We start from the raw sequence: 26,403 nt of genomic DNA, 5'->3' as shown, positions 1-26,403 counted from the left end.
GAGTTTCCAAACTATATTTCAAAAAATATGTAGTCAGGATCCAAGGAGTGTGCAGAATCCAACTTTAGTGTTCTTTTGACTATACAACACAGTTCATATTCTAAGATACAACTTTATACCTGTTATGGACTGAATGTTTGTTTCCCCCAAAATTTTATAAGTTAAATCCCTAATCCCAAATTTGTTAGTATTTGTAGGCGGGGTCTTTGAGAGGTAATTATTTCATAAGGGTAAGCCCTCGCGAATGGGATCAGTTCTCTTATAAGAAGATGAAGACACATGAGAGAGATGATGTCTTTCTTTCTTCCTGTGTGTGTGTGTGTGTGTTGTGTGTGTTTCTCTCTATCTCTTCATCTCTCTTTCTGCCATGTGAGGACATAGCAAGAAAGTAGTCATCTATAAATCAGAAGGAGATTCCTCATCACGATAGTGCAATAATCTTGGACTTCCCAGACTTCAGAACTGTGAGAAATGTTTGCTGTTTAAGCCACCCAGTCTATGATATCATTAATAGCAGCCCAAACTGGAAAATGGAGGTGAGTGATAAGATATTACTTATTAGGTACAGTGTACGCTACTAGGGTGACAGTTACACTGAAAACCAAGACTTCACTGCTAGGAAATATAACTATGTAACAAAAGTGTGCTTGTACCCCTTAAAAGTATACAAACTTTAGTATACATTCAATTCATTTGAGATATTTATGTATTATTACAACTTTTTTCTAGAAATACTTATGCCCTCTTTTGTCTTTCTTCTTTCGAAAGAGTAAGATCCAATTATATTTTTGTAAAGTAGCAATCATCTTATACTCCATAAAAATTAATTTGCTTTTGAGTGAATACAATTCTGTACAGCTTATCCTACAAACCAGGGTTCCTAACCAAACTTCATTTGTTTAATAAGAGTATCTGTGCTGTATTTGCATGAAGCAAACGACATTAATGTGTTCAACGGCACATATCTAAACAACTAAAATATTGTATCTAGACATTTCTACAAATAAAAAACTTAGAGTAAAATCAGAATGTTACAATCTTATGCGACCACCATTGTATTATGGTGCATTGTCGACTGAAACACAGTTGTGTAGCACATGATTGTGTGTGTATATGCCTGTGTGTCTCTTTGTGTATACAAACAGTGTTTGGGGAGGTAGACAGAGAGATTTCATTTTTGTTTAACTTATTTAAATGGTTATTACCTTTTCCTTTAATTTCTGGGGTTTTCATGCACAGTTTCTATACAGAGAAGGATTGGGAGCAGAAAGCACTCTCTTTTAATGTGTGCATTTGCTCTTGCTTTGGATGACTGCTTCACAAACTAAGAATGACAGTCTCCTGTGGGTCTTTTGCAAGCACAGGTATGCTGATAGCAAATTCAGACTGCCAGTCAATTTCAGTGGACTCCCAGGCTTGTATATGTATTTGTATCTAAACATTCCCAGTAGAAAGGGCTCTCATTTATCTCCCAGGAAGAGTCGATGGGCCTTGTTTCCATCACAGTTTCTTTAAAATCCATACTTGTGTAACTCTTTAGTTACCATCAGATTCAGAGAAAAAAAATAGGAAATAGAAATTTTGTTATAGAAGAGCAAAAAATTTAAGTAACAAAGTGTAGAAACAAAGTGAGGAAAAAAAGGAAAAAAAGAAAAAAAGTGAGTAAAAAAATAAGCATGGATCAAGAAATCCCAAAAAGACAAATAGTAATTGTGGTCAGTAAAATTATTGTAAATGATAAAAAATATTAACTGGGGATACAGATACAGAAAAATATAAAAATATGGCTAAAATATCAAATTTTAAATCTTGTCTATTTGGGAAAATCTCTAGTTAGCAAAATAGGAAATTTATGTGTTTTAAAAAATGACTGAGGTTTAATCAGATAGCTCTGTGAAGGAAGGACAACTTCTCTTGGATGAAAAAAAAAACCCTGCTGTATATATCTCTTGATAAAGGATAAAATGTCCTCTTTGTGTCAGTGAACAAGAGTAAGGCAAAGAAGATTCATATTTCTCTGCACAGTAATATTTGAGTTTCTGTGAACATTTTGGAAGACACTGAAAAGATAGAAACAAACAAAAAAATATGGCCCAAAGAGTGAGGGAGATGAGACCCTTATGAAATAAAAACAGGAGCTTTAGTCTCCTGTTACACAGAGTTATGAGGAATTTGGAGGTATTTAATTGTTTCAAGTTGACCCCTTCATTCATAGATCACAATTATCTCCCATATTCCCTCAACATTTAGAAAAAGTCTGGTTCCCCCCGAAGTCCTGTGTTAACAGTGTTTGGGGGCAATGAAGGCATATTGGCTCTATTGTCCAGCAAGAATAAAGAGAATATAGTACCCTGTAGAGATAAAATTGATTTATGACTGGGCAAGCAGGGGACAAGTTTCTTCTCAGCTTTCCTTTCTGAGGAGAGCAAAGATCACCTGGTGGCCATCAAGCAGACCAGACAGAGACAAAATTCTTTATCTGAGGAATTTAGAAATAATGAGACTTCCCTATTATCTAAAACCAGCATCTGGTACCAGGCTTCTTTCCCAGAAAAGTATAAGTAACTAAAATTTCTATACATCTACGGAATGCATGCATGTTGAAACGTATTGTGCAAGTCTTGCTCACATCAAGGCACCAAAATGTCTACAAATATAATCATTTATCATGACCTAAGTGGCTAATATGGTCCAAATTACCCTTAAGCTCCAGCTTTAAGGCCTACAAATACCCCTAAGGAAAAATCCACCACGGTGCCCTCAGTCCTGTGTTGCCGAAGCTCCCCGCTACACTCTTCTGCAGCGTTCTTTCTTTCTTTCTCTTTTTTTTTTTTTTGAGATGGAGTCTCCCTCTGTCACCCAGGCTGGAGTGCAATTGTGCAGTCTTAGCTCACTGCAACCCCCGCCTCCCGGGTTGAAGCGATTCTCCTGCCTCAGCCTCCTGAGTAGCTGGGACTACAGGTGCATGCCACCACACCTGGCTAATTTTGTGTATTTTAGTAGAGAGGTGGTTTCACCGTGTTGCCCAGGCTGGTCTTGAATGCCTGAGCTCAGGCAATCAGCCCACCTTGGCCTCCCAAAGTGCTAGGATTACAGGTATGAGGCACCACACCCCGCTGCAGCATTCTTTCTAACTAACAAAACATCCCTTTCAGCCAGGCACGGTTGCTCACGCCTGTAATCCCAGCACTTTGGGAGTCCGAGACAGGTGGATCAGCTGAGGTCAGGAGTTCAAGACCAGCCTGGCCAACATGGTAAAACCCCGTCTCTACTAAAAATACAAAAATTAGACGGGTCTGTAGTGGCACGCACCTGTAATCCCAGGTACTCAGGAGGCTGACTCATGAGAATCACTTGAACCCGGGAGGTGGAGTTTCAGTGTGTTGGGAACAGGCTCCCAAATCTGGCCATAAGCAGGCCCCAAAACTGGCCATAAACAAAATATCTGCAGCACTGTGACATGCTCATGATTGCTTTGGCACCCACACTGAAGGTTGTTGGTTTACCAGAATGAGAGCAAGGAACACCTGGCCCACGCAGGGCAGAAAACCACTTAAGGCAATCCTGAACCACAAACAATAGCATGAGTGCTCTATGCCTTAAGGACATCTTCCTGCTGCAGATAACTAGCCAGAACCCACCCCTTTGTTTCCTGTTTTAGTTAATCTACAATTTATAGAAACCATGCTTATCACTGACTTGCTGTCAATAAATAAGTGCGTAAAACTCTGTTCATGGCTCTCAGCTCTGAAGGCTGTCAGACCCTGATTCCTACTTCACACTCCATATTTCTCTGTGTGTGTGTGTGTCTTTAATTCCTCTAGAGCTGCTGGGTTAGGGTCTCCACGACTGAGCTGGTCTCAGCAAGTGGTGCCTATATGTGGGGCTCGAACCTGGGTCGAAGGGTTGCCAGAGTGATGGTTGGAGAACGTGGAACTAAGCTGGAGGACACCCAAGTACTCTTAGGCAATCCCCACGGTGAGTAAGAAGGGGAGCTTGGAAGCATCAGGGTAACAATGGGCAAGTGTGGGCTCTGGTTCATTCCACCTTGGAAACTTTTCACACTGATGATGAGGAGGAAGGAGAGTATAACGAAGTAACAGAAGAGGTGACAGAGCAGGTTTGTTTGCCAGCTAAAGCTAAAGCTAAAGCGGCAAAGGAGGGAGAGGTTTGTCCCTACCCTTCTGCACACCCTCATTATTTTGAAGAAAAAGAGTGGTCTGACCCTCCAGATCTTTCTTTTGTGGAGGACACAGGGCAAAAAGTAGTTGCCCCAGTGGCTGTTCAAGCAGTGCCTCAAGCGACTGCTCTCAGTTCTATTCAGCCAGGAATTCAGCAGGCTAGAAGAGAGGGTGATATGGAGGCTTGGTAGTTCCCTATTAGGATACACCACCCCCCCCCGGCCCCACGCCAATCAACAGGGAAATATTATAGCTCCATTTGAGCCTTTTCCTTTTAAAATACTTAAAGGATTTAAACAAGCTATTAATCAATATGGACTAGGTTCTCCTTTTGTAATGGGACTGTTAAAGAATGCTGCTGTCTCCAGTCAGATGATGCCAGCAGGGGCTATAGGATTACTTCTAGGTAGATCTAGTTTAAGTTTAAAAAGAGTGCAAGTACATACAGGAGTCATTGATTCAGATTACAATGGGGAAATTCAAATTATTATATCTACTTCTGTTCCCTGGAAAGCAGAGCCAGGAGAGTGTATAGCACAGCTCCTGATCGTGTCGTATGTGGAAATCAGAAAAGTGAAATTAAATGAACAGGAGAATCTGGAAGCACAAATAAACAAGGCAAAGTAGCTTATTGGGTGAATCAAATTACTGATAAATGTCCTACCTGTGAAATAACTATTCAGGGAAAGAAATGTAAAGGTTTGGTAGATACAGGAGCAGACATTTCAATCATTTCTCTACAGCACTGGCCATCCACATGGCCAATTTAACCTGCTCAGTTTAACATAGTTGGAGTTTGTAAAGCTACTGAAGTATATCAAAGTAGTTATATTTTGCTTTGTGAATGGCACGATGGACAACCTGGGACTATTCAACCAGTTATAACTTTTGTAGCTATCAATTTATGGGGAAAAGATTTATTACAACAATGGGGAGCACAAGCTCTAATTCCAGAGCAATTATACAGACCTCAAGGTCAACATACGATACATGAAATGGGGTATGTCCCTGGTATGGGACTAGGAAAAAAATTGCAAGTTTTGAAGGAATTGCATCAAGCAGAAAGACAAAGTTCCCGCCAAAGTTTAGGATATTATTTTTGATGGCAGCCATTGTTAAGCCTCCAGAACCTATACCTTAAAATGGTTAACAGATAAGCCAATTTGGATAGAACAGTGGTCGCTAAGTAAAGAGAAACGGGAGGCTTTAGAGGACTTAGTTACTGAACAATTAGAAAAAGGACACATAGCACCAACATTTTCCCCCTTGAATTCTCCAGTCTTTGTTACTAAGAAAAAATCAGGTAAATGGAGAATGTTGACAGATCTTAGAGCCATTAATTCAGTTATACAATCTATAGGGGCATTCCAGCCAGGATTGCCTTCTCCTGCTATAAGTCCAAAAAATTGGCCTTTAATCGACATAGATTTAAAAGACTGTTTCTTTACTATTCCCTTAGCTGAGCAGGACTGTGAATGGTTTGCATTTACAATTCCTAAACAATCTGCAGCCTGATAAGCGTTTTCACTGGAAAGTGTTGCCACAAGTCATGTTAAACAGTCCAACAATTTGCCAGACTTATGTAGGACAAGCTATTGAACCTATTCGTAAAAAATTTTCAGTGTTACCTTATTCATTATGTGGATGATATACTTTGTGCTGCTTCCACTTGAGAAACATTACTCCAACGTTATGATTACTTGCAAAATTTGATTTCTCACACTGGTTTAATTATAGCTCTGGACAAAATTCAGACTACTACTCCTTACTCCTACTTGGGGACCTTAGCAAATAACACTACAATTGTGCCACAGAAAGTAACCATATGTAGGGATCAACTGAAAACATTAAATGACTTTCAAAAATTACTAGGGGATATTAATTGGATACGATCTGCCCTAGGCATTCCTACCTATGCCATGAGTAATCCATTTTCTATCCTTAGAAGAGATCCTAGTCTCAGTAGCCCTCAGCAATTAACAAAGGATGCTGAGGCAGTGTTACAGCTAATTGAGAAGCAAGTGCATAAGACTCAAATAAATAGAACAGATCCAGAGAAGACTCTAGATTTGCTAATTTTTTCAACTCAGCATTCACCTACTGGTGTTATTGTTCAAGAGCAGGATCTCTTGATCCTGCTTTTTGGCTTTTTCTTCCACATACTAATTCATGGACTTTGACTCCTTATTTGGATCAAATCACTACTATGATAGGAAATGGGAGAACTCGGATTGTTAAATTACATGGATATGATCCTGGAAAAATTATTGTCCCTCTCACGAAGGCACAAATACATGAAGGCACAAATACAGCAAGCTTTTATAAGTAGTCTTACTTGGCAAACCCATTTAGCTGACTTTGTGGGTATTCTCGATAACCATTTTCCCAAAATGAAACTGTTTCAATTTTTGAAATTAACTAATTGGATTCTCCCTAAAATAACTAAATTTATACCAATCTTCACAGATGGGTCTAGTAATGGTAAAGCTTCTTATTCTGGCTCAAAATGTAAAGTTTTCCAGATGCCCTATACTTCAGCTCCAAAAGTGGAGCTTGTAGCTGTAATTGAGGTATTGACTGCTTTTGATACATCTATTAATGTGATTTCTGATTCTTCATATGTGGTTCATTCCACACAATTAACTGAAAATGCTCAGTTACAATTTCATACAGATGAGCAACTGATAACTTTGTTTACCCAATTGCAAACAGCAGTTAGGAGTAGAATGTGCCCTTTTTATATCACTCATATTAGGGCTCATATACCTCTTCCAGGACCTTTGACTGCAGGGAATCAAATGGCTGATTGCCTGGTTGCTACTGCAATATCTAATGCCAGACACTTTCACAATTTAACCCATGTTTATGCCTCTGGTCTCAAACGCAGATACAGCATTACCTGGAAAAAAGCTAAAGCTATTATCCAGCATTGCCCAACTTGCCAAATGGTGCATTCCTCATCTTTTCCAGGAGGAGTTAATCGTCGAGGATTGGAACCTAATTCTCTTTGGCAAATGGACATCACACATGTTCCCTCATTTGGGACACTAGCTTACGTACATGTATGTGTGGACACCTTTTCTCACTTTGTCTGGGCTACATGCCAATCAGGAGAGTCTTCTGCCTGTGTTAAATGTCACCTTCTGCAGTGTTTTGCAGTGATGGGCATTCCAGCTTCTATTAAAACAGACAATGCCCCAGGCTATACTAGCCAAACTTTAGCTACATTTTTCTCTATATGGAACATTAAACACATTACTGGTATCCCATATAATTCTCAAGGACAAGCCATAGTGGAAAGAATGAATCTCTCCCTGAAACAGCAGTTGCAAAAGCAAAAGGGGGGAAATAGGGACTGCGGGACACCATATATACAATTGAATCTAGCATTATTGACTTTCAATTTTTTTAGCCTGCCTAAAGGCCAGATGCTGTCAGCAGCTAAAAAGCATCTACAGAAACCAGCTGTAAAGACAGAAGCAGAGCAACTGGTTTGGTGGAGAGATCCGATAACAAAAAGTTGGGAAATAGGTAAAATAATAACTTAGGGTAGAGGCTATGCTTGTGTTTCTCCAGGACTGAATCAACAGCCAATTTGCGCACCATCAAGACATCTAAAGCCTTACTATGAGCCAGATACCCAGGAAGAGGTTTTGGGAGGATCCCAAAGACCCACCAGTGGCAGCGTTGTCCAAGTTGATGCAGAGGAGGACGCCAACTGTCACGAGCAACACCCATTGAATGCAGCCACCTACCTAGGGACAGATCAAGAAGCTGTCACAGATGATGGAAGAAAACCTGAGGAAAGCAGGACAACCAGTCACAATGAATAACTTAATGATAGCTATGATAGTGGTGATCACCATTGCCGTGAGTATTCCTTTAACAAGGGCTGACATGGAGAACAATTATACTTATTGGGTGTATTTACCTTTTCCACCACTTCTACAGCCTGTAACTTGGCTGGACCCCCCAGTGAGGTATACACTAACGATAGCTCTTGGATGTTCGGTGCTACAGATGATAGAGGCCCATCTCACCCACATGAGGAAGGAACTGTTATGAATATTTCTTTAGGATTTGAACATCTGCCTATCTGTTTGGGAAAGGCCACTAGTTGCCTACCCCTTCACTACCAATCTTGGCTGGCAATAATGCCTGGATGTAATCACTCTATGACACAGTTACACTTGCTTTCTGGTCTTAGTATTTACCATAATAAATCTGCTTCTATAATTGAGGCATACCACCTCACAAACCTATTTGTAAACAGGAATGGACCTGGTCAGAAAAAATAAATGTGCTTGTTTGGGAAGATTGCATTGCAGAACAGGCAGAGGTGCTGCACAGTGATTCCCATGGAATCATTATCGAATGGTCCCCTAAGGGGATGTTTAGCTTAAATTGCACCTCTCCATCTGCATGCCATGGCCATACTCTGTTCAGCTGGTCTGAATAAAACAGTCAGATGGTAGAAATGGTAAGAAGTATGGCAAGAGGTCCTATTATCTGGAAACATGGCGGTATAGTGGCACCTCAACCTCAAATGATATGGCCCACTCTAGGAGCTAAACATAAGGATTTGTGGAAACTATTAATGGCTCTTAGTAAGATCAAAATTTGAGAAAGAGTGAAAAAGCATCTAGGACACTCTACAAACTTGCCTTTGGATATTGCAAAATTAAAAGAACAAATATTTAAAGCATCCCAGGCACACCAGACCTTACTGTCAGGAACTGGAGTGCTTGAAGGAGCCGCAGATGGATTAGTAGCTATTAACCCATTGAAATGGATAAAAACACTTGGAGGCTCTGTGATTTCAATGATGATTGTGCTTTTAAATTGTGTTTTTTGTCTTTATATAGTCTGCAGATGCGGATCGCGATTCCTGTGAGAAGTAGCTCATGGAGATAAAGCCTTTGCTTTTATCATCTTGCAAAAAAAAGGGGGGACATGTTGGGAACAGGCCCCCAAATCTGGCCATAAACAGGCCCCAAAACTGGCCATAAACAAAATCTCTGCAGCACTGTGACATGCTCATGATGGCTATGATGCCCATGCTGAAGGTTGTTGGTTTACCAGAACGAGGACAAGGAACACCTGGCTCACTCCGGGCGGAAAACCGCTTAAGGTGTTCCTGAACCACAAACAATAGCATGAGCGATCTGTGTCTTAAGGACATGTTCCTGCTGCAGATAACTAGCCAGAGCCCATCCCTTTGCTTCCCATTTTAGTTAATCTATAATCTATAGAAACAATGCTTATCACTGGCTTGCTGTCAATAAATATGTGGGTAAAACTCTGTTCACGGCTCTCAGCTCCGAAGGCTGTCAGCCCCCTGATTCCCACTCCACACCGTATATTTTAGTGTGTGTACGTCTTTAATTCCTCTAGCGCCGCTGGGTTAGGGTCTTCATGACCGAGCTGGTCTCAGCATCAGTGAGACGAGATGGTGCCACTGCACTCCAGCCCAGGCAACAGAACTAGACTCCGTATCAAAATAAATAAATAAATAAATAAATAAATAAATAAATAAATAACTTTCCTTTCAAACTTGTACTGTTGGTAAATTCCTCTAATCACCCATGAGCCAATCACTTGCCATGGCAGTGGCTCTGATACCTCACCTGGCACTTACCCCTCAACTGGCACTTACCACTCACCTGGCACTTACCTCAGAAATATGTGGCGGAAGGGGTTTGGGGGACTTTCTTCTGATACTGCATAGGATGGGAACTTGAGACATTTATTTATATTTTAAAGAAAAGGCTTGGCCCAGTGTGGTGGCTCATGCCTGTAATCCCAGCACACTGGGAGGCCAATGTGTGTGGATCACCTGAGGTCAAGAGTTCGAGGCCAACCTGATCAACATAGTGAAACCCCGTCTCTACTAAAAATACAAAAATTAGCTGTGTTTGGTGGCAGACGCCTGTAATCCCAGCTACTCAGGAGGCTGAGGCTGGAGAACCACTTGAACCTGGGAGGCAGAGGCTGCAGTGAGCTGAGATTTTGCCATTGTATTCCAGCCTGGGCAACAAGAGTGAAACTCTGTCAAAAAACAACAACAAAAAAAGAAGGTAAAGAAGGAAAGAAGGAAGGAAGACAGAAAGTTGGAAAGAGAGAGAAAAAAGGAGAGAAAGAGGGAAAGAAAGAAAAAGAAAGAAAGAAAGAAAAGAGAAAAGAAAAGAAAAAAGAAAAGAAAATAAAACAATAGAAAGAAAAGAAAGAAAAGGCATATCCCAAAATGTTGGGAGAGTTAGGCACATAAGACCAAAGCAAAAAGAAAATGAAATTGAGATTTTGACAATAATAGAAAAAACATAAATCTTCTTAAAACTGTAAGTTTGGCTGGGCTCAGTGGCTCATGCCTGTAATTCCGGCACTTTGGGAGGCCGAGGTGGGTGGATTGCCTGAGGTCAGGAGTTCAAGACTGGCCTGGCCAACATGGTGAAACCCTGTCTCTACTAAAAAATACAAAAATTAGCCAGGCATGGTGTCAGGCACCTGTAATCCCAGCTACATGGGAGGCTGAGGCAGAAGAATTGTTTGAACCCAAGAGGCAGAAGTTGAAGTGAGTCAAGGTCATGCCACAGCACTCCAGCCTGGGTGAGAGAATAAGACTCTATCTCAAAAAACAAAAACAAAACACTCATAAGTTAATGATTCTTCTCTTATTCAGACATTCAGCCTTTCTAAATTTAATATATGGAAGACGGGAATATTTTTGAGAAATAAAATAAGACAATTAAAAAACCATGAGCATTAATATTAGAAATGGTATTATTTTGAATAACTGCCTTCCCAAAGTCAGATTTTATTTCTATATAAACAAATATTGTCTTCCATGTGTCACACAATGCACTAACCATTATGGAAGATACAAAAATGAGTAATGCAAGGTCTCAGTGAGCTTGCATTCCAGAGATTTATTTTTTAGTTATGTACATGTAAATCATGTTGTTTTCATTTCTCAGAAATAATTTACTTTGTAAACTTCTAAATCAAGAATTATGTTATTTATCATGTTTCCAAAAATATTTAATTTTCTAAGAGCGCTGAAATACTACTGTTTTGGCAATCATTTGGAAAAATCCTAAACTAGAATATTACAAAATTGATAGAAGTAGCAAAATAAAAACTGTTTACAGAAGATCAGAGACGTGACAAATGTTATGTAAAATACAAATATTACTAATATTTATTTAAAAATAATAATTCACAAGTCATTTCTTCTACAAAACTTTTATAAACTTAGTTTTGTAGTTAAAGTTAGATAATGTAGGCCTTCAATAAAGATAATGAGATATAATTTGAAGTCAAATAATATGATGCCTTCAGTTTAGTTCTTCATACAAGGCTATCATAACCAAGCAGCATGGTACTAACATAAAAATAGACACATAGGTCAATGAAATGTAATACAGAACTCAGAAATGAAGCCACATACCTAAGGCCAACTGATCTTTGACAAAATCAACAAAAACATACTCTGGGGAAAGAACACCCTATTCAACGAATGGTTCTGGGAAAATTGGATTGTCATATCCAGAAGAATGAAACTGGACACCTGTTTCTCATTATATATAAAACTTAACTCAAGGTGGATTAAGAGTTATTATCTGAATCTATAAAAATACTAGAAGAAAACCTGGGACAAACTCATCTAAACATTGGCCTAGGCAAATAATTCATGATTAAAACCTCAAAAGGAAATGCAACAAAAACAAAAATAGACAAGTAAGACTATATTAAACTAAAAAGCTTCTGCACAGCAAATGCAACAAATCAACCAAGCAAACAACTTTCAGAATGGGAGAAAATACTTGCAAACTATGCATCTGACAAGAGACTAATATCCAGAATCTACAACGAATGCGTACAACTCATAAACTACAACAACAACAACAAAAAACAAAGAACCCTATTTCAAAGTGGGCAAAAGACATAACAGACATTTCTCAAAAGGAGACAAAAATGGCTATCAAGCATTTGAAAAAAATGCTCAACATGACTATTCATCAGAGAAAGGTAAATTAAAACCACAGTGGAATAACAGCTTACACAAATCAGAATGGCTGTTAGTATAAAGGAAAAAAAAATAGCAAATGTTGGAAACACTGCAGAGAAAAGGGAATGTTTATACACTGTTGATAGGAATGTAAATTAGTACAATCTCTGAGAAACAGCATGGAGAATTCTCAAAAAACTCAAAATAGAACTACCATTTGATCCAGCAAACCCACTACTACTACTACCCAAAGAAAATGAAATCATTGTATCAAAAGCATATCTATACCCATATGTTTGTTTAGAACTATTCACAATAGCAAATATACAGTAAGTATCCACCAATGGATGACTGGATAAAGAAAATGTGCTGTATATACACTGTGGAATATTACTCAGCCATGGAAAAGAATGAAATCATGTCTTTTGCAGGAACATAGATGGAACTGGAGGCCATTATCTTAAGTAAAATAATGCAAAGTCAAATCCTACATGTTTTCTCTTATAAGTGAAAGCTAAATAATGTGTACACATGGACATAGAGTGGGGAATAATAAATATTGGAGGCTCTGAAGGGTGGGTGGGAATGAAGAATGGGAAATTACTTATTGGGTACAAAGTACATTTTCTGGGTGCTTATTATACCAAAAGCCCAAACTTCACCACTATATATCCATGTAACAAAACTGTACTTGTATCCTTCAAATTTATAAAAATAAAAGAAAATACAGATAATTAAAAACTTGCTACTGTGTGTAAAGCACTCAGGGAGGCCTGGTGTGGAAAGCAACAGTAACATCTATGGTATTCAAGCCCTTATAGAGCTCTCAGAGTAGAGAAGAAATGCCATATGAACAAAAGGGCTACTGCTATGTTTTAGGAGGAATGTAAAAATGTTACTCAAAGATCAGAGATTAGTTCCAAGAGTCCAGGGAATCAACCATTGAAGTGTAAATTTGCCTGGGAAGGGCATGCCAGGAAGAGTAACAGACTAAGTGAAAAAATAACATAGAGGCAGTGCTTGGTTGAAATATAGAAGTAAGTATGAGCTTAAAATTTATATATATATATATATACACACACACATATATTTATATATATGTATGTATTCTACATATATGTATATATAATAGGAAAATTATATATGTGTATTTTCTATATATATGTGTATATATAGTGGTAAAAATTATGGAACATTAATAATATTCTAGTGCTTTATAGATTTCATTGTACATATCTAAGATACTGGATTAGGGAAGAATCTAGGGAAATCAATGGGATTGCAGTATATTTAATCCTGTGGCAGTAGGATAAATGACCTCAAAATAAATTTAAAGTAATGAAAGAAAAATCAAATTGCTTGGTAATTATATAACATGAATTATGTTTAATCAGGTTTAAAGACTAGACAACACAATCGCAATGGTTCCTATTATCTATTGATTTAATATTTGACAATAAATTAACTAGTATTAATAGCTAATATATTTGCCAGGCTATTGGCTAAACAATAATTCTGAGTATTTTTTTTTCTCAGTAGTTACTATTGAGATTCAGGAGGCATAGAGTGAGGTCACAAAAAAAAGAAGATTAGGTAAATTTATCTTTTATTAGGAAGAAATAGTGTAAGACATGCTACAACTGACCAACATTGATTCTTATCTTTTTGAAATGTAAAGGTATAACTACCATTTTATAGCGAATTAGATGATTTTTTTACTCTCCTGGTAGCAGCTGGTCAATTTTTTGACAAACAGTTGATATTTTTGAAGAAGTACATTCAATTCATTTCCTTATTCTGTTTGCTTAACAGCTTTATGTAAGTTTAATTTACATACCATCAAATTTACTTAAGTGTACAGTTCAACCTAATTCCATCTTAATTGTTTCATCTAGGGCTACAACGAATAGTTTGACTAGCATAGAACACTGATCTATAATTGCATTTTGTTAGAACTATATGCAGAGGAATTAAATTTGATAGATATTATTCTGTTGATGTCAAAAGACACTATGATCTTGCCACGGAGTAGGAGAGTTATCTGATATCTATAGTGTCTGTAAAGTACTTTGGTACTTTGTTTTGGCAATAAAATTATTTAACAAATATGCATTCTCAGTGGAGTATCAGAGCAAAATGCATTCAGTTTCATTTTGATTCCCCCAAATAGCAAACCTAATATACCTTTTGAATTTCATTTAAATCAGTGTGAAAAATGTCCTTTTGCAGTTTGATATTGCACTGAAACTGTAAAGTGGTTACTCATGGGGAGAGAGCAGTGTGCTCTCTCTGGTTCATAGATTTCAGGTTGAAAGTAATGAAAGTATTCTCAGGAAGCCAGCTCAACACCTGCCTGGGAAGTGCACTGTACTATGAAGGTGGTTCATATGTCTGCAAAGCGCATTTCACAAAGGTCCCAGGTATCAGTTAGTGCAGGGTATGCATCTGAATACAAAAATAACATAATCGGAGTGACCTCATTGAGATCCTTTTCTTCAGCAATCTCCATGTAACTTTCTCTTTGTGTGCTTGTTGTCACATGATCACAAATACATGTTTAAATCCAGAAGATGAGAAAGCCAATTGAGGGAACATTGGCACCTTTATAAAGATTTCAAAATTTTCCTAAAATACCTCAGTGGCCTCACTGGCCAGAGCAGTGTCGACAGATACAAGGAAGTTGGAAAAATCTAGATTTTTAACTGCGTATATTGCCACCCTGAGTAAAATCAGAGTTATGATGATGACAGGCAAAATGAGAAATTGATATTGAATAGACAACCGCTAATGTCTACTAGAATTTAATAACTCTTTATTTCTTAAATGCTATCTAAAGTTGACTTTTTTTTCTGTGTTGTTATCCTCACATAATCTGTTGCAGTTCAGGAACTACTTGGAATTCTTCCCTAAAGTAGACAAAGTGAGATTTTTTTTTTTTTCAGCAAATGGAACCTATTTATTTTTTTTCCAAGAGGAACAAATTACCTAGCTTTGATGATGACTACCTAACCATTTTTGTCTGTTAGTCAGCTATAAAAGAATTATTTTTAAATGTTTCTACAATAAGTTCTCAATGTCCTTGATAGGTTCTTTAAAATGGTGATTGCAAGAGAAGGGACATACAGCAGGTCCTCAAATTATGTCATTTCCATTACTCCATTTCCTTGTAACATTGACGGAAACAATATATACTGCCATTATACTTTATTTTGCTTAAAGATTACAGTTTCCAAGAATCTATGAATAAGTGAGGATATACTGCAAAATTGTTTGTGCAAGCAATTATTATTGTTATTATTATTATCAATAGGAATGGGCTATAAAAAGATAAATTGACAAAGCATATTCTATTGTGAAATCTTCTTTATCTTCTGCAGATATTGTAAACCACAATTTAAGTATTTTATCGTCTTAGCTTTTAAAAGATATAAAATATTGACTTTGGAAAGTGAAAACTATTGTCAAATAGATTTTCATATGAAATTATATAAAATGAAATTTAAAATCTATAGGACTTCTAAAGATGCTTTACATAGTTTTTTTAAGCATATAGAGAAATCATTCCTAGACTTAATATTTTTCCTCACTGAGCAAAAATGAAACGAAATAAATTTGGGGAGGTAATAGAGAACCAAAAAATGTTGATGAATTTAATTACTTTATGCAGACTGAAGAAATAATGTTGAAAAACCTTGTTTTCGATTACATCCTATGAAATTCATTGAGGTCTTCAACTGAGTTCATTTTTATAGCTGATTGAATTCTGTTACAAAATGTTGAGAAAAGGTCATCTTGAAGAATCACAGTTATTGTCTGTCAAGAGCCCCGCATTCGTGACGGTTGTTTCAGACAGAGCATGACAGTTTACCTCATCTAGAGACACTACTCTGAGTCAAGACTGTCAATTCCAAAGATAAAAGGTTGGTTATTTTATTGTCTAACTTTTATCTCGTTATAGATTATCATTCACAATTTTCTAATGGTATATTTCTCTTATTTACCGTGTTTGTAAAAGATTTCTAGAAAATGTTTGGAAAGAATTTAATCGCATATAAGTTCACAACGTATCTTATCTTTTTAAAATTTATATAACTTTCGACTAAAAAATTCTTTCAAACAAAATAATCATTTTTGACTACTTCAGATAAGACTATTTCAAATTCTCATAATCATTCAAAATGTAGTAATTTTGGAAATTCTTGTCAATCTTTTTTTTTTTTTTTTTTTTTTGAGACGGAGTCTCTCACTCTGCCGCCTAGGCTGGAGTTGCGCAATCTTGGCTCACTGCAACCTCTGCCTCCTGGGTTCAAGCGATTCTCTCTGGCTCAGCCTCCTGAGTAGTGGCAATTACAGGCACACACTACTACGCCTGACTAATTTTTATATTTTTCAGTAAAGACAGGATTTCACCATGTTGGCCAGGCTAGTCTTGAACTCCTGACCTGACATGATCCGTCCACCTTGGTCTCCCAAAGTGTTAGGATTACAGGCATGAATCACCGCTCCTGGCCTCTTGTCAATCTTAAAGAAGGAGACAAGATAACTTGAGTCCTATATTTTTCCAAGGACTGGGCTAAGAGCATTGCTCTCATTTTCCCATGGGATTTAGGCATTATTACCATTCTAAGTTTATACACATGGAAACAGAAGCAAAAAACTTAAGTAATTTGATTAATTTATTAAGCAACTAAGTAGTATTCTAGGATTTGAACACAAAGCATCCCCAACTTCTTTTGCAATAAACCTTACTATTTCTGAAAAAATATTTACAATTTATGCTATATTTATATTACATTAAACTATAATGTGACTCCAAATAGTATATTAATCTTTGGTAGAAAGGCCAAGTAAGCAGTTTCTTCATTATATTTATAATAATGCCATGTCAAAATAAATAATAATCTGACTGTGTCTTTGAAACTGATAGTCATTATTAGGTGTAGGGAATTTTACTTGATGCTAAGTGTTCTGTCCCTGTGAGAAAGATGTTATTAATGCAAAAGAATCTGACTGACAAAATATTTGAAATTCAATGTCTACTCCTTTTTAATATCATGTAACACAAAAAATTAAAATACTGAAATACATTAGGAGTGTTGATAAAAGAATATGTGGTATGCTCTTTGTATATAAATAAAGATAGCCTGTCTGATCTTACTATTTTTATGTACCTGACAATTAAATGTAGAATGTATCAATGTAAATGTTTTCAGCTGCTGTATTTTATAAATAAATATTCTTACATTAAGATATGTAAAGACTGTATGAAAAATGATACATGAGTTTAAAACATAAACATGCAAATATGAAAATAAAAAATGGCTTACTAGTATTTACTGGGCATGTGAAAAAAACCCACTATGAGAATCATTTATACAAATGTATGAACTCCATTACTGACTGTCAATGATTTATACATTTCATGTTAATTATGGTCAAAAGAGCTGATATTGACTACTACAAACAATTGTAAGGGAGGCTAGGATTTTGTAAAACAGTATACTCCACTATTTTTCCTGACATCAGGTTTTAATTTGGATTTTCAGGCTTCCTGAAATGGTCATCAGGAAGATTCAGTATACATGTATGAAATAGACACAGGCATGACTTAAATTATATGCACTAACAAAAATAATATTAAGTAGTTCGTAAGTTGTTAACTATGAAACAGCAATCAGAGAATCATCAAATGGCCACAAAAGCAATGAGCATTAAGAGATTTTCATGTCCAGTTAAAAACTACACACTGGTCTTCCATTCTGTAATGAAATGAGATGTTTCCACTCTTGTTTCTAAGGCCCTGGAATGATACCTGGTAGATTTCTGGTTCTGTCTCCAACCTATGTTATGGGAACTAGTTCCTTTGTATAGGAATTTGATCATTCAGCTTTTGTAGTCACCACCTGACAAAAATTTTATGGTGTCTGAAGAGGCATAGACATCTTGAAATATTGATTTATTTTTAACTCAGTTTACAATATATTAACTGAAGACTGAGATTCGAGTTGTGCTAATAAACAACCATCATCCCAGATTTCTCTTGAATTTCATTTTCTGATAACTCAAAAAGACTTTTTCACTCAGTGGCCTTCCTCAAAACGCATTGCTTAGGTTTAGCTGTTTCCTTAGATAGTAAAATGTTTTCTTTAGTAACCATAAAAAATGTTTTCTTCCTATGAATCTAGCCAGAAATAGCATATGTATTTTATATTTTACCATCATAGTCCCCTGCACCTTTTAAATGGCAGTTAATGTTAAACCATCAGTTTTTAATGCACATTTGTCCTTTGTTGGTATACACTGAACACAAATAATACAGTAATTACCTTAACAAAAGTCATTAAAAACAATAAATTTTTTCACAAGATGTTTCACCGTACTGATAAATAAGATTTTGGTGTAAAAAAAATTCAGATATTATTAATTTAATTCTGTAACACATAGTAACTCAACAGCCACAGAATTCATTTTCTGGATACAGCTACACAGAGATGGTTGACAAAATAGGAAGCCAAAATAGGAAGATCACAATGGTTAATAAAATGTGTCTTTCATGGAAACAAGGCAATCCAAACACTGATTTTAGTCATAAGCACTCACAAGTCCACATTTTGAGGGGTCAAAAGTTGTTTTATTATGATTGGTCTTCAGTGAAAATAACTGGAAACACGCTGAGATGGAGTCATATTAATTAGGGGAATGGAATTAAGTGATACTATTAATATACACCAGTATAACTGACTACTATTTCCATGCTTCTTATATAACATGCCATCCAACGTAACTGATTCTTTGATTTTCAGTATGTTTGTATTTTATTCCAGTCACTTTTCTGCACAATTTCAACTAAATTCATTAGTTCTGAGGATGTTTAATAGCATCGTAATTGGATTTTTAAGCACAAATTGCCAAATTTGTTGTTTGTGAAGACTAATGAACATCTTATTTTATATCCCACTTAGCACTTTCTACTGATAACTGTCTAACTCTCTAAGATACTTGCATATTTAAAAGATCTTTAAAAACACTTTTGTTCCTTAATGACCTAGTAGGACAGATATCCATAGGTTCCCATGATGCAATAGCCAGTATAATACTGATATTAACACATATCAAAGTGGAGGCATGCACTTTATTCAATATATTAAAGCTCTGAAGAAAGTAACAAAGAAATGCAAGAGCAAAGAAAATTTTGTAGAGTAGCATTTGAATAGCAGCCTATTTACACTTAAGATAAACTTATTTTTGTTGTTTAATGAAGTACTCAATTAAACTATAATATATGCACATAAATGAATGCACATTGTATTTATATATTGTGTTACTGATATATTTGCTTCCCACAAGTCACAAACTACAGCAGTCCAACACTATTAGAGAATTGGTCTCAGTGACCTGATTTATCCATCCAAGTGCATACACATACCTGTATTTATTCACACAACATATGCAAACATTCACATTCAGACACATGAACACACAAAATTGATGTTTGTTAACCAACTGTATGCATAAAAAGTGTAAAATAATTTTTTAAAAAAATTTATACAGGATGTTTATATCACAGCAATATTCTCTTAGGTAACTCTAACATTATTTATAAATAAATGTTTGGCTTTGTATGGCATCATTAATGCACTAATGTCATATATTTGTGTGCATGTGTCTTTATGCATGTATGCCTTTGTGACATGTGCATGCATGTGTGTTAGTATAATCCTAAACAAGGCAGTTGAAACAGTATTCCTGTTACTTTCCTCTAGGGAGATGTGTATTTCAAGGTAGGAATTTATATTGATTTTATATTTGAAGCAAATATTATTATTGGGAAAATAGAACAAAATGTGAAATATCACCATCAAAGAACGACAAGCTTTTCAACTAATTCTAAGCTCTTCTAATGGAATAATAATGTGGAATCATAAATACGTACATTTTTGTGCCGCCACTTAGATTAGTAGATTAATAAGCATGTTTTCCTAAATATTAAGTGCTACCTTGGAACTAACAGAACCTGCAGGTCTCATACTCATTTTAAGTTGCATTATGTTATTTATTTTATTATATCCCAATTTCTATTTTTCACTTTAACTACATATTACAATCTATTCTATAATTATAATGTGTATAAGGATATTTATATATATTCATGTGTATATTCTTCATTTCTATATCTATATATGTTCTATGTTGCTTTCTTTTTAAGGCAAAAGAAAGAAAGAAGAAAGAAAGAAAGAAAGAAAGAAAGAAAGAAAGAAAGAAAGAAAGAAAGGAGGGAAGGAAGGAAGAAGGAAAGAAAGAAAAAGAAAGAAAGAAAGAAGAAAGAAAGAAAGAAAGAAAGAAAGAGAAGAAAGAAAGAAAGAAAGAAAGAAAGAAAGAAAGAAAGAAAGAAAGAAAGAAAGAAAGAAAGAAAAGTTAGTTAAGCAAGTATGTCTGAGATCCATTCATGCCAGTGTATTTCCATGTTGGAGCACTCCAGGAAAAGAAAGAAGGCAAGTGACCCAATCAAACCCTCTTGTAAACATGATAATGACAAAACTCTTGGCAAACAATCTAGTGGTATTAGCTAGAGAGAAAGTGCTTATCTATACCATCTTTTTATTTGGATGTGCTTCACATAACCCATTGGTGAACAAATCTATAATCTGTAGACTTATGGAACAAGGTTCCCTGAAAAATGGTTATATACTATATAGTTATAGAAGTATAAAGAGATATTTATGATTTAAAAATAACTCCTTTTTGCATTAGTTATGTGGCTATGCCATTTAGTTGGAGATGCCAGATGTTGAACTGATTCAGAGTGCATCTCGTGGTCAGGAAGGATGTAGGGTGCTGCTGGAACATCCTAGATCTCTCTCTACTTCATCCATCTCATAAATATGTACATCCTTAAAATTTTAGAAAAACTCGAGATTTGTCACTGAACACTTGTCTAAATTAAAAATAAGTTTTACTTGACCAAATTTTTAGCAACAAATTGATTGTCAATGGTGACATGTGATTCTTTTATGGTTTTTGGATTATGTTGCTGTAGCAAATCCTGTAATATATTATTAAGCAGCCTTCATTACCATTTTGGCCTGATATGACAGGATATAATTGATGTGATATAACGCCATATGATACGATTTATATAATATGTTTTGGCCAGCAAAAAATAACAGGAGAGCAGAATTTATATTTTTTTCCTGAAAAAATATTTATGTCTTTGGCATTATTTTATTTTTTTTTTTGGTAACACAATATTTGAGGGCTGAATAATTTACTCATTAGAAAAAATTGCCAACTCAAGCAATAGAAATTCCCCAATACAATACAATTTTATATATATGTGTGTGTATATATACTTAACAATTTATGTGACAAGCAAAATCAATGTAGGAAAATTTCAAAGAACTATTTACCCTCTTCAGCAAAGAATTAAAACTAATATATAAGCGGAGCAAATAATATATTTGAAAATCTCATTCAACGTCTGTAATATGCCATATTTGTTTTAAACAGACATTATTTATATAAGTATTACAGAAATACTGAAGGATAAGTAACGTTTTCTTGCATGGGTATAAATAACGGATAATCAACATAATAGGGAAAGCATAATATATGTACATTAATTTATTTTCAATTATTTCATTACATTGTTTTAGAAAAAGTGAAGATATGTTTAAAATGTGTTAAAATCACATTATCTGATAGAAAAGAGCATATGGAAATAAAAACCATTGCTTTGCAATTTACTGTAGCAAATGCTTGCATGCGAGTTACGTGTAAATGCACTAACCTGTTTTAGGATCGACGGAGAAGTAGGGTTGTCCCTGAAGAATGCTGTAAACCACCCGAGCGCTGTTTCCATAGGTAGGGTCATCTGCATCAGTAGCTGTCACCTGTAGAACAGAGGTACCTGTGCATTCAGGAAAACAAATTTTAGTGTGTGATGGCATTTAGCATATGATTAATTTGAACACAGAAAATGGGTATGCCGAAATAGCTATGGAGATCAGTACTGGTTGTGTCCTAGTAAATTTAATTAAATTTATGTATAAAACATATTACTTGCTTTCTTTCCCTGCCATCAACTGTAATGAAAGAGAGTCTAAAATATAATATTCGTCTCAAACCTTTTAACATGGCTCTTCTTGTGCTGGTAACATTGTGAATGATGGTCTCTTTTGATTTTCATTAAAAAAGCAATAAAATATAACCAAGGTTTGGTTGGCTTGTACTCATGTATCAAATTGCTACTAATTGTGCAGTTAAATCAGAGGTATGATAAAGCTGTATATAGCATGTTTCATGACTGTTCTGAAAACTGGAGGTGGAATGATTTGTGATTAAGTTGGGAAGGTGGGTGAGTTCATATTAAATTATTAATGACATCACCACACTCCATCCAAGTCATTTTCTGTCTTACACATTCTTTTTATTTATTACCTGCATAATTAATGAGTCACATAACTGGTCTCCTTTTTTTATTTGTTTTTTTTGTTTGTTTTTGAGACATGAGATGGAGTCTTGCTCTGTCATTCAGCCTGGAGTGCAGTAACGCGATCTCGGCTCACTGCAACCTCTGCCTCCCAGATTCAAGCGATTCTCCTGCCTCAGCTTCCTGAGTAGCTAGGACTACAGGCACCCTCCACGGTGCCCACATAATTTTTGTATTTTTAGTAGAGATAGGGTTTCACCATGTTGGCCAGGTTGGTCTTGAACTCCTGATCTGTGGTGATCCACCCCCCTCAGCCTCCCAAAGTGCTGGAATTAAAGGCGTGAGCCACTGCGCGCAGCCAACTGGTCTACTAAGTTCAAATCTCATTCCTTTAGTGTCTTGTACACAGTGCCAACATTGCACTGGATTTTTAAAAATGAAAATGAATTGTAAATTCATTTATAACATTTAAAATACTGTATTTTGGGGTAATTATTAAATCTAGTATGCTCGTGTCTTTATGCTTACTTTTTAAAACACAATTTGCATAATTAGATACACCTATATAATATTTCAATTGTTTCTAAATGAAAACTTAATCTAAGTATAACATGACAACCATATATTAAGGGATATACAATTTCATTGCAGAATTAGTCAGTAAGAATGCTCATCTAAGAGTTCGTATCTATTCATAAAATGTACCTGATGAATCATCTAATGGTGCATACTTGATATTTTATTCCACATCACTAGAAAAATTCTTCCTACTAATTTGGGTTATCTATCAAGTAAAAATATTTTTACAATCAATTGATCTTGTATGGAATTTTGTATTCATTTTGGTATTTGAATATGGAAGCACTGACAATTAATAGTTTTTTATTTTAGTAATTCTGTCAATGATTCAGGACCTAATATCTGTTCACCTAGAAAATTTGTACTTCTAGGCCTGGGCGTGCTGGCTCATTCCTGTAATCCCAGCACTTTGGGAGGCTGAGGCTGGGGGATCACCTGAGGTCAGGAGTTCGAGACCAGCCTGGCAAACATGGTGAAACCCTGTCTCTACTAAAAATACAAAAATTAGCTGGGCATGGCAGTGCATGCCTGTAATCCCAGCTACTTGGGAGGCTGAGGCAGGAGAATTGCTTGAACCTGGGAGGTGGAGGCTGCAGTGAGCCGAGATTGTGCCATTGCACTCCAGCCTGGGCAACAAGAGCGAAACTTCGTCTCAAAAAAAAAAAAAAAAAAAAAATTTGTACTTCTATGTTGAACTTCAGACACAACTTTAGGGAAAGCTTGTTCTGTGTCTTCAAGGGATCCTAGAAAATAGAATTAATATGCCAAGTTCACCTAACAATCCTTATTAGCATATCATAAATATGTATAATATATTAAGGATTCTGGCCCCTAAATAGTATTTTAACAATGAGACTCTAAGAAGAAATATGACTTGCAATTATGCATCCTCATAGGATGAGAGCTGTGTTATGTCTGAAAGAGGTTTCAGATTATAGACCAATAAAATAGTATGGTGACAGTAAGTGCTGTTTAGAATGCTGAGAAACTGGGTCACTCATACACTGTGGATAGAAATGTGATTGTTTGGCAATTTCTTATAAAACTAAACACACATTTACCTAATAAATTGAATAGGGCATTTTATTTTTTATTTTTATTTTATTATTATTATTTTTTGAGACAGAGTTTTGCTCATGTTGCCCTGGCTGGAATACAATGGCGCAATCTCAGCTCATTGTAACCTCCACCTCCCGGGTTCAAGCGATTCTCCTGTCTCAGCCTCCGGCATAGCTGGGATTACAGGCGCCTGCCACCACACCCAGCTAATTTTTTTCTATTTGTAGTAGAGATGGGGTTTCACCATGTTGGCCAGGCTGTGAACTCCTGACCTCAGGTGATTCGCCCGCCTCAGCCTCCCAAAGTGCTGGGATTACAGGTGTGAGCCACTGTGCCCAGGGTAGCATTTTAACAAATAAATAAAAACTGATGTTCACAGAAAAACCTGCTTACAAATATTCATAGTGGCATTGTTCATGATAGCCCCACACTGGAAACCATCCTGATGTCCTTCAATGAGGGACTTGTTAAATGAACTGGTACATTCATACTATAAAATACTACTCAACAATAAAAATGAATAGACTATGGGTACATGCAACAACTTGTATGAATCTTCAGGGAATCAACTAAATGAAAATTAAGTAAATCCCAAAAGGTTGTATACTATGATTCCATTTATATAGCATTTTTCAAATGAAAAAAATTTAGAAATGAATAACAAGTTATTATTTTCTGGAGAGTTAGGGAGACAATAGAGCAAGGAAGTTTGGTATAGCAGGGAAGCATAAGGGATCCTTATATACTGGAGTTGTTCAATATTTTGATTATAGTAATTGATGCATAAATAGGCACAGCTGATAAAATTCTGTAGAACTGAGCACACTCGTACACACAGACATACACACACACACAAATTTATACAAGTAAATCTAGGGAAACCTACTGACAATCAGTAGATCATACCATTTCAATAACCTGGTTATGATATTGCTTTATAGGTTTGCATGATGTAAAAAAAAAAAAAAGATTTGCAAAATGTTACCATTACATGCGAATCTACAACGGTCTCAAAATTACAAGTATTAAAGACAAAGATGTGTTCTTGCCTCTGTGCTACTCCATTCTTAGAGAGGTAGTTTAGGTTTGTGTGTCCTGTGAGTTTTCTCAATATACCACTAAGCTTTCTGGCTTGATTAAATCAATTCCCACCACAAACTGTCCTGAGCTGGTGGTCACATATAGACTATCTCTTCCACTATAAAGTATAATTACTTATTAACATAGCATATTAAGGACTTTTTTTTTTTTTGAGACGGAGTCTCCTTCTGTCGCCCGGGCTGGAGTGCAGCGGCACGATCTCCGCTCACTGCAAGCTCCGCCTCCCGGGTTCAGCCATTCTGCCTCAGCCTCCTGAGTAGCTAGTAGCTGGGACTACAGGCGCCTGCCACCAAGCCCGGCTAATTTTTTGTATTTTTAGTAGAGACAGGGTTTCACCGTGTTATCCAGGATGGTCTCGATCTCCTGACCTCGTGATACGCCCACCCCGGCCTCCCAAAGTGCTGGGATTACAGGCGTGAGTCACCGCGCCTGGCCCATATTAGGGACTTTTTATGTGATGGCACAACACTTGATCCATAACCAATATTCAACCCTCCAACTTATTCAGAGAATACCACTAGGTAGGCATCTACAACTAAAAGTTGGTTTTGAAGACATTTTCACTGGTACCTCACTGAAAAAAATAAAACAAAACAAAGTCTGTTGTTACGTACCCAGATTAGACTTTAAATGTGCAGCAAGCTTAAAATATGGTTAAAAATGATATAAAATTACTTCAATTAAAGCTTTCTTTGAAGGCCAGACACAGTGGCTCACGCCTATAATCCCAGCAATTTGGGAGGACGAGGCGGGCGGATCACCTGAGGTTGGTGATTTGAGACCAGCCTGACCAACACGGAGAAATCTCATGTCTACCAAAAATACAAAATTAGCCGGGCGTGGTGGTGCGTGCCTGTAATCCCAGCCACTTGGGAGGCTGAGGCAGGAGAATCACTTGAACCTGGGAGGCAGAGATTGCGGTGAGTTGAGATCACACCATTGCACTCCGACTTGGGCAACAACAATGAAACTGCGTCTCAACAACAACAACAACAACAACAACAATCTTTCTTTGATCTGATAAGAGGAGTGTTAACAGTTCTAGG

The 26,403-nt window shown here is 36.4% G+C and overlaps 1 protein-coding gene across 5 annotated transcripts in view; it reads right to left on the bottom strand.

The window, feature by feature from the left end:
* Positions 1 to 26,403, bottom strand: part of CDH18 (cadherin 18) — a 360,524-nt gene that overhangs the window by 226,244 nt on the left and 107,877 nt on the right. For 4 of the 5 annotated variants that reach the window (XM_055245947.2, XM_055245950.2, XM_055245951.2 and 1 more), the window contains exon 3: positions 21,977 to 22,096. In XM_055245947.2, the coding sequence (XP_055101922.1) occupies positions 21,977 to 22,096 (120 nt within the window). The remainder of the gene's footprint in view (positions 1 to 21,976; positions 22,097 to 26,403) is intronic. The other variant, XM_055245949.2, reaches the window with a different exon arrangement.

This window comes from Symphalangus syndactylus, chromosome 16 (assembly GCF_028878055.3).
Source record: "Symphalangus syndactylus isolate Jambi chromosome 16, NHGRI_mSymSyn1-v2.1_pri, whole genome shotgun sequence".
Taxonomy (NCBI): domain Eukaryota; kingdom Metazoa; phylum Chordata; class Mammalia; order Primates; family Hylobatidae; genus Symphalangus; species Symphalangus syndactylus.
Note: the sequence above shows the minus strand (reverse complement) of the source record. Positions and strands in the feature narration are given on the sequence as shown.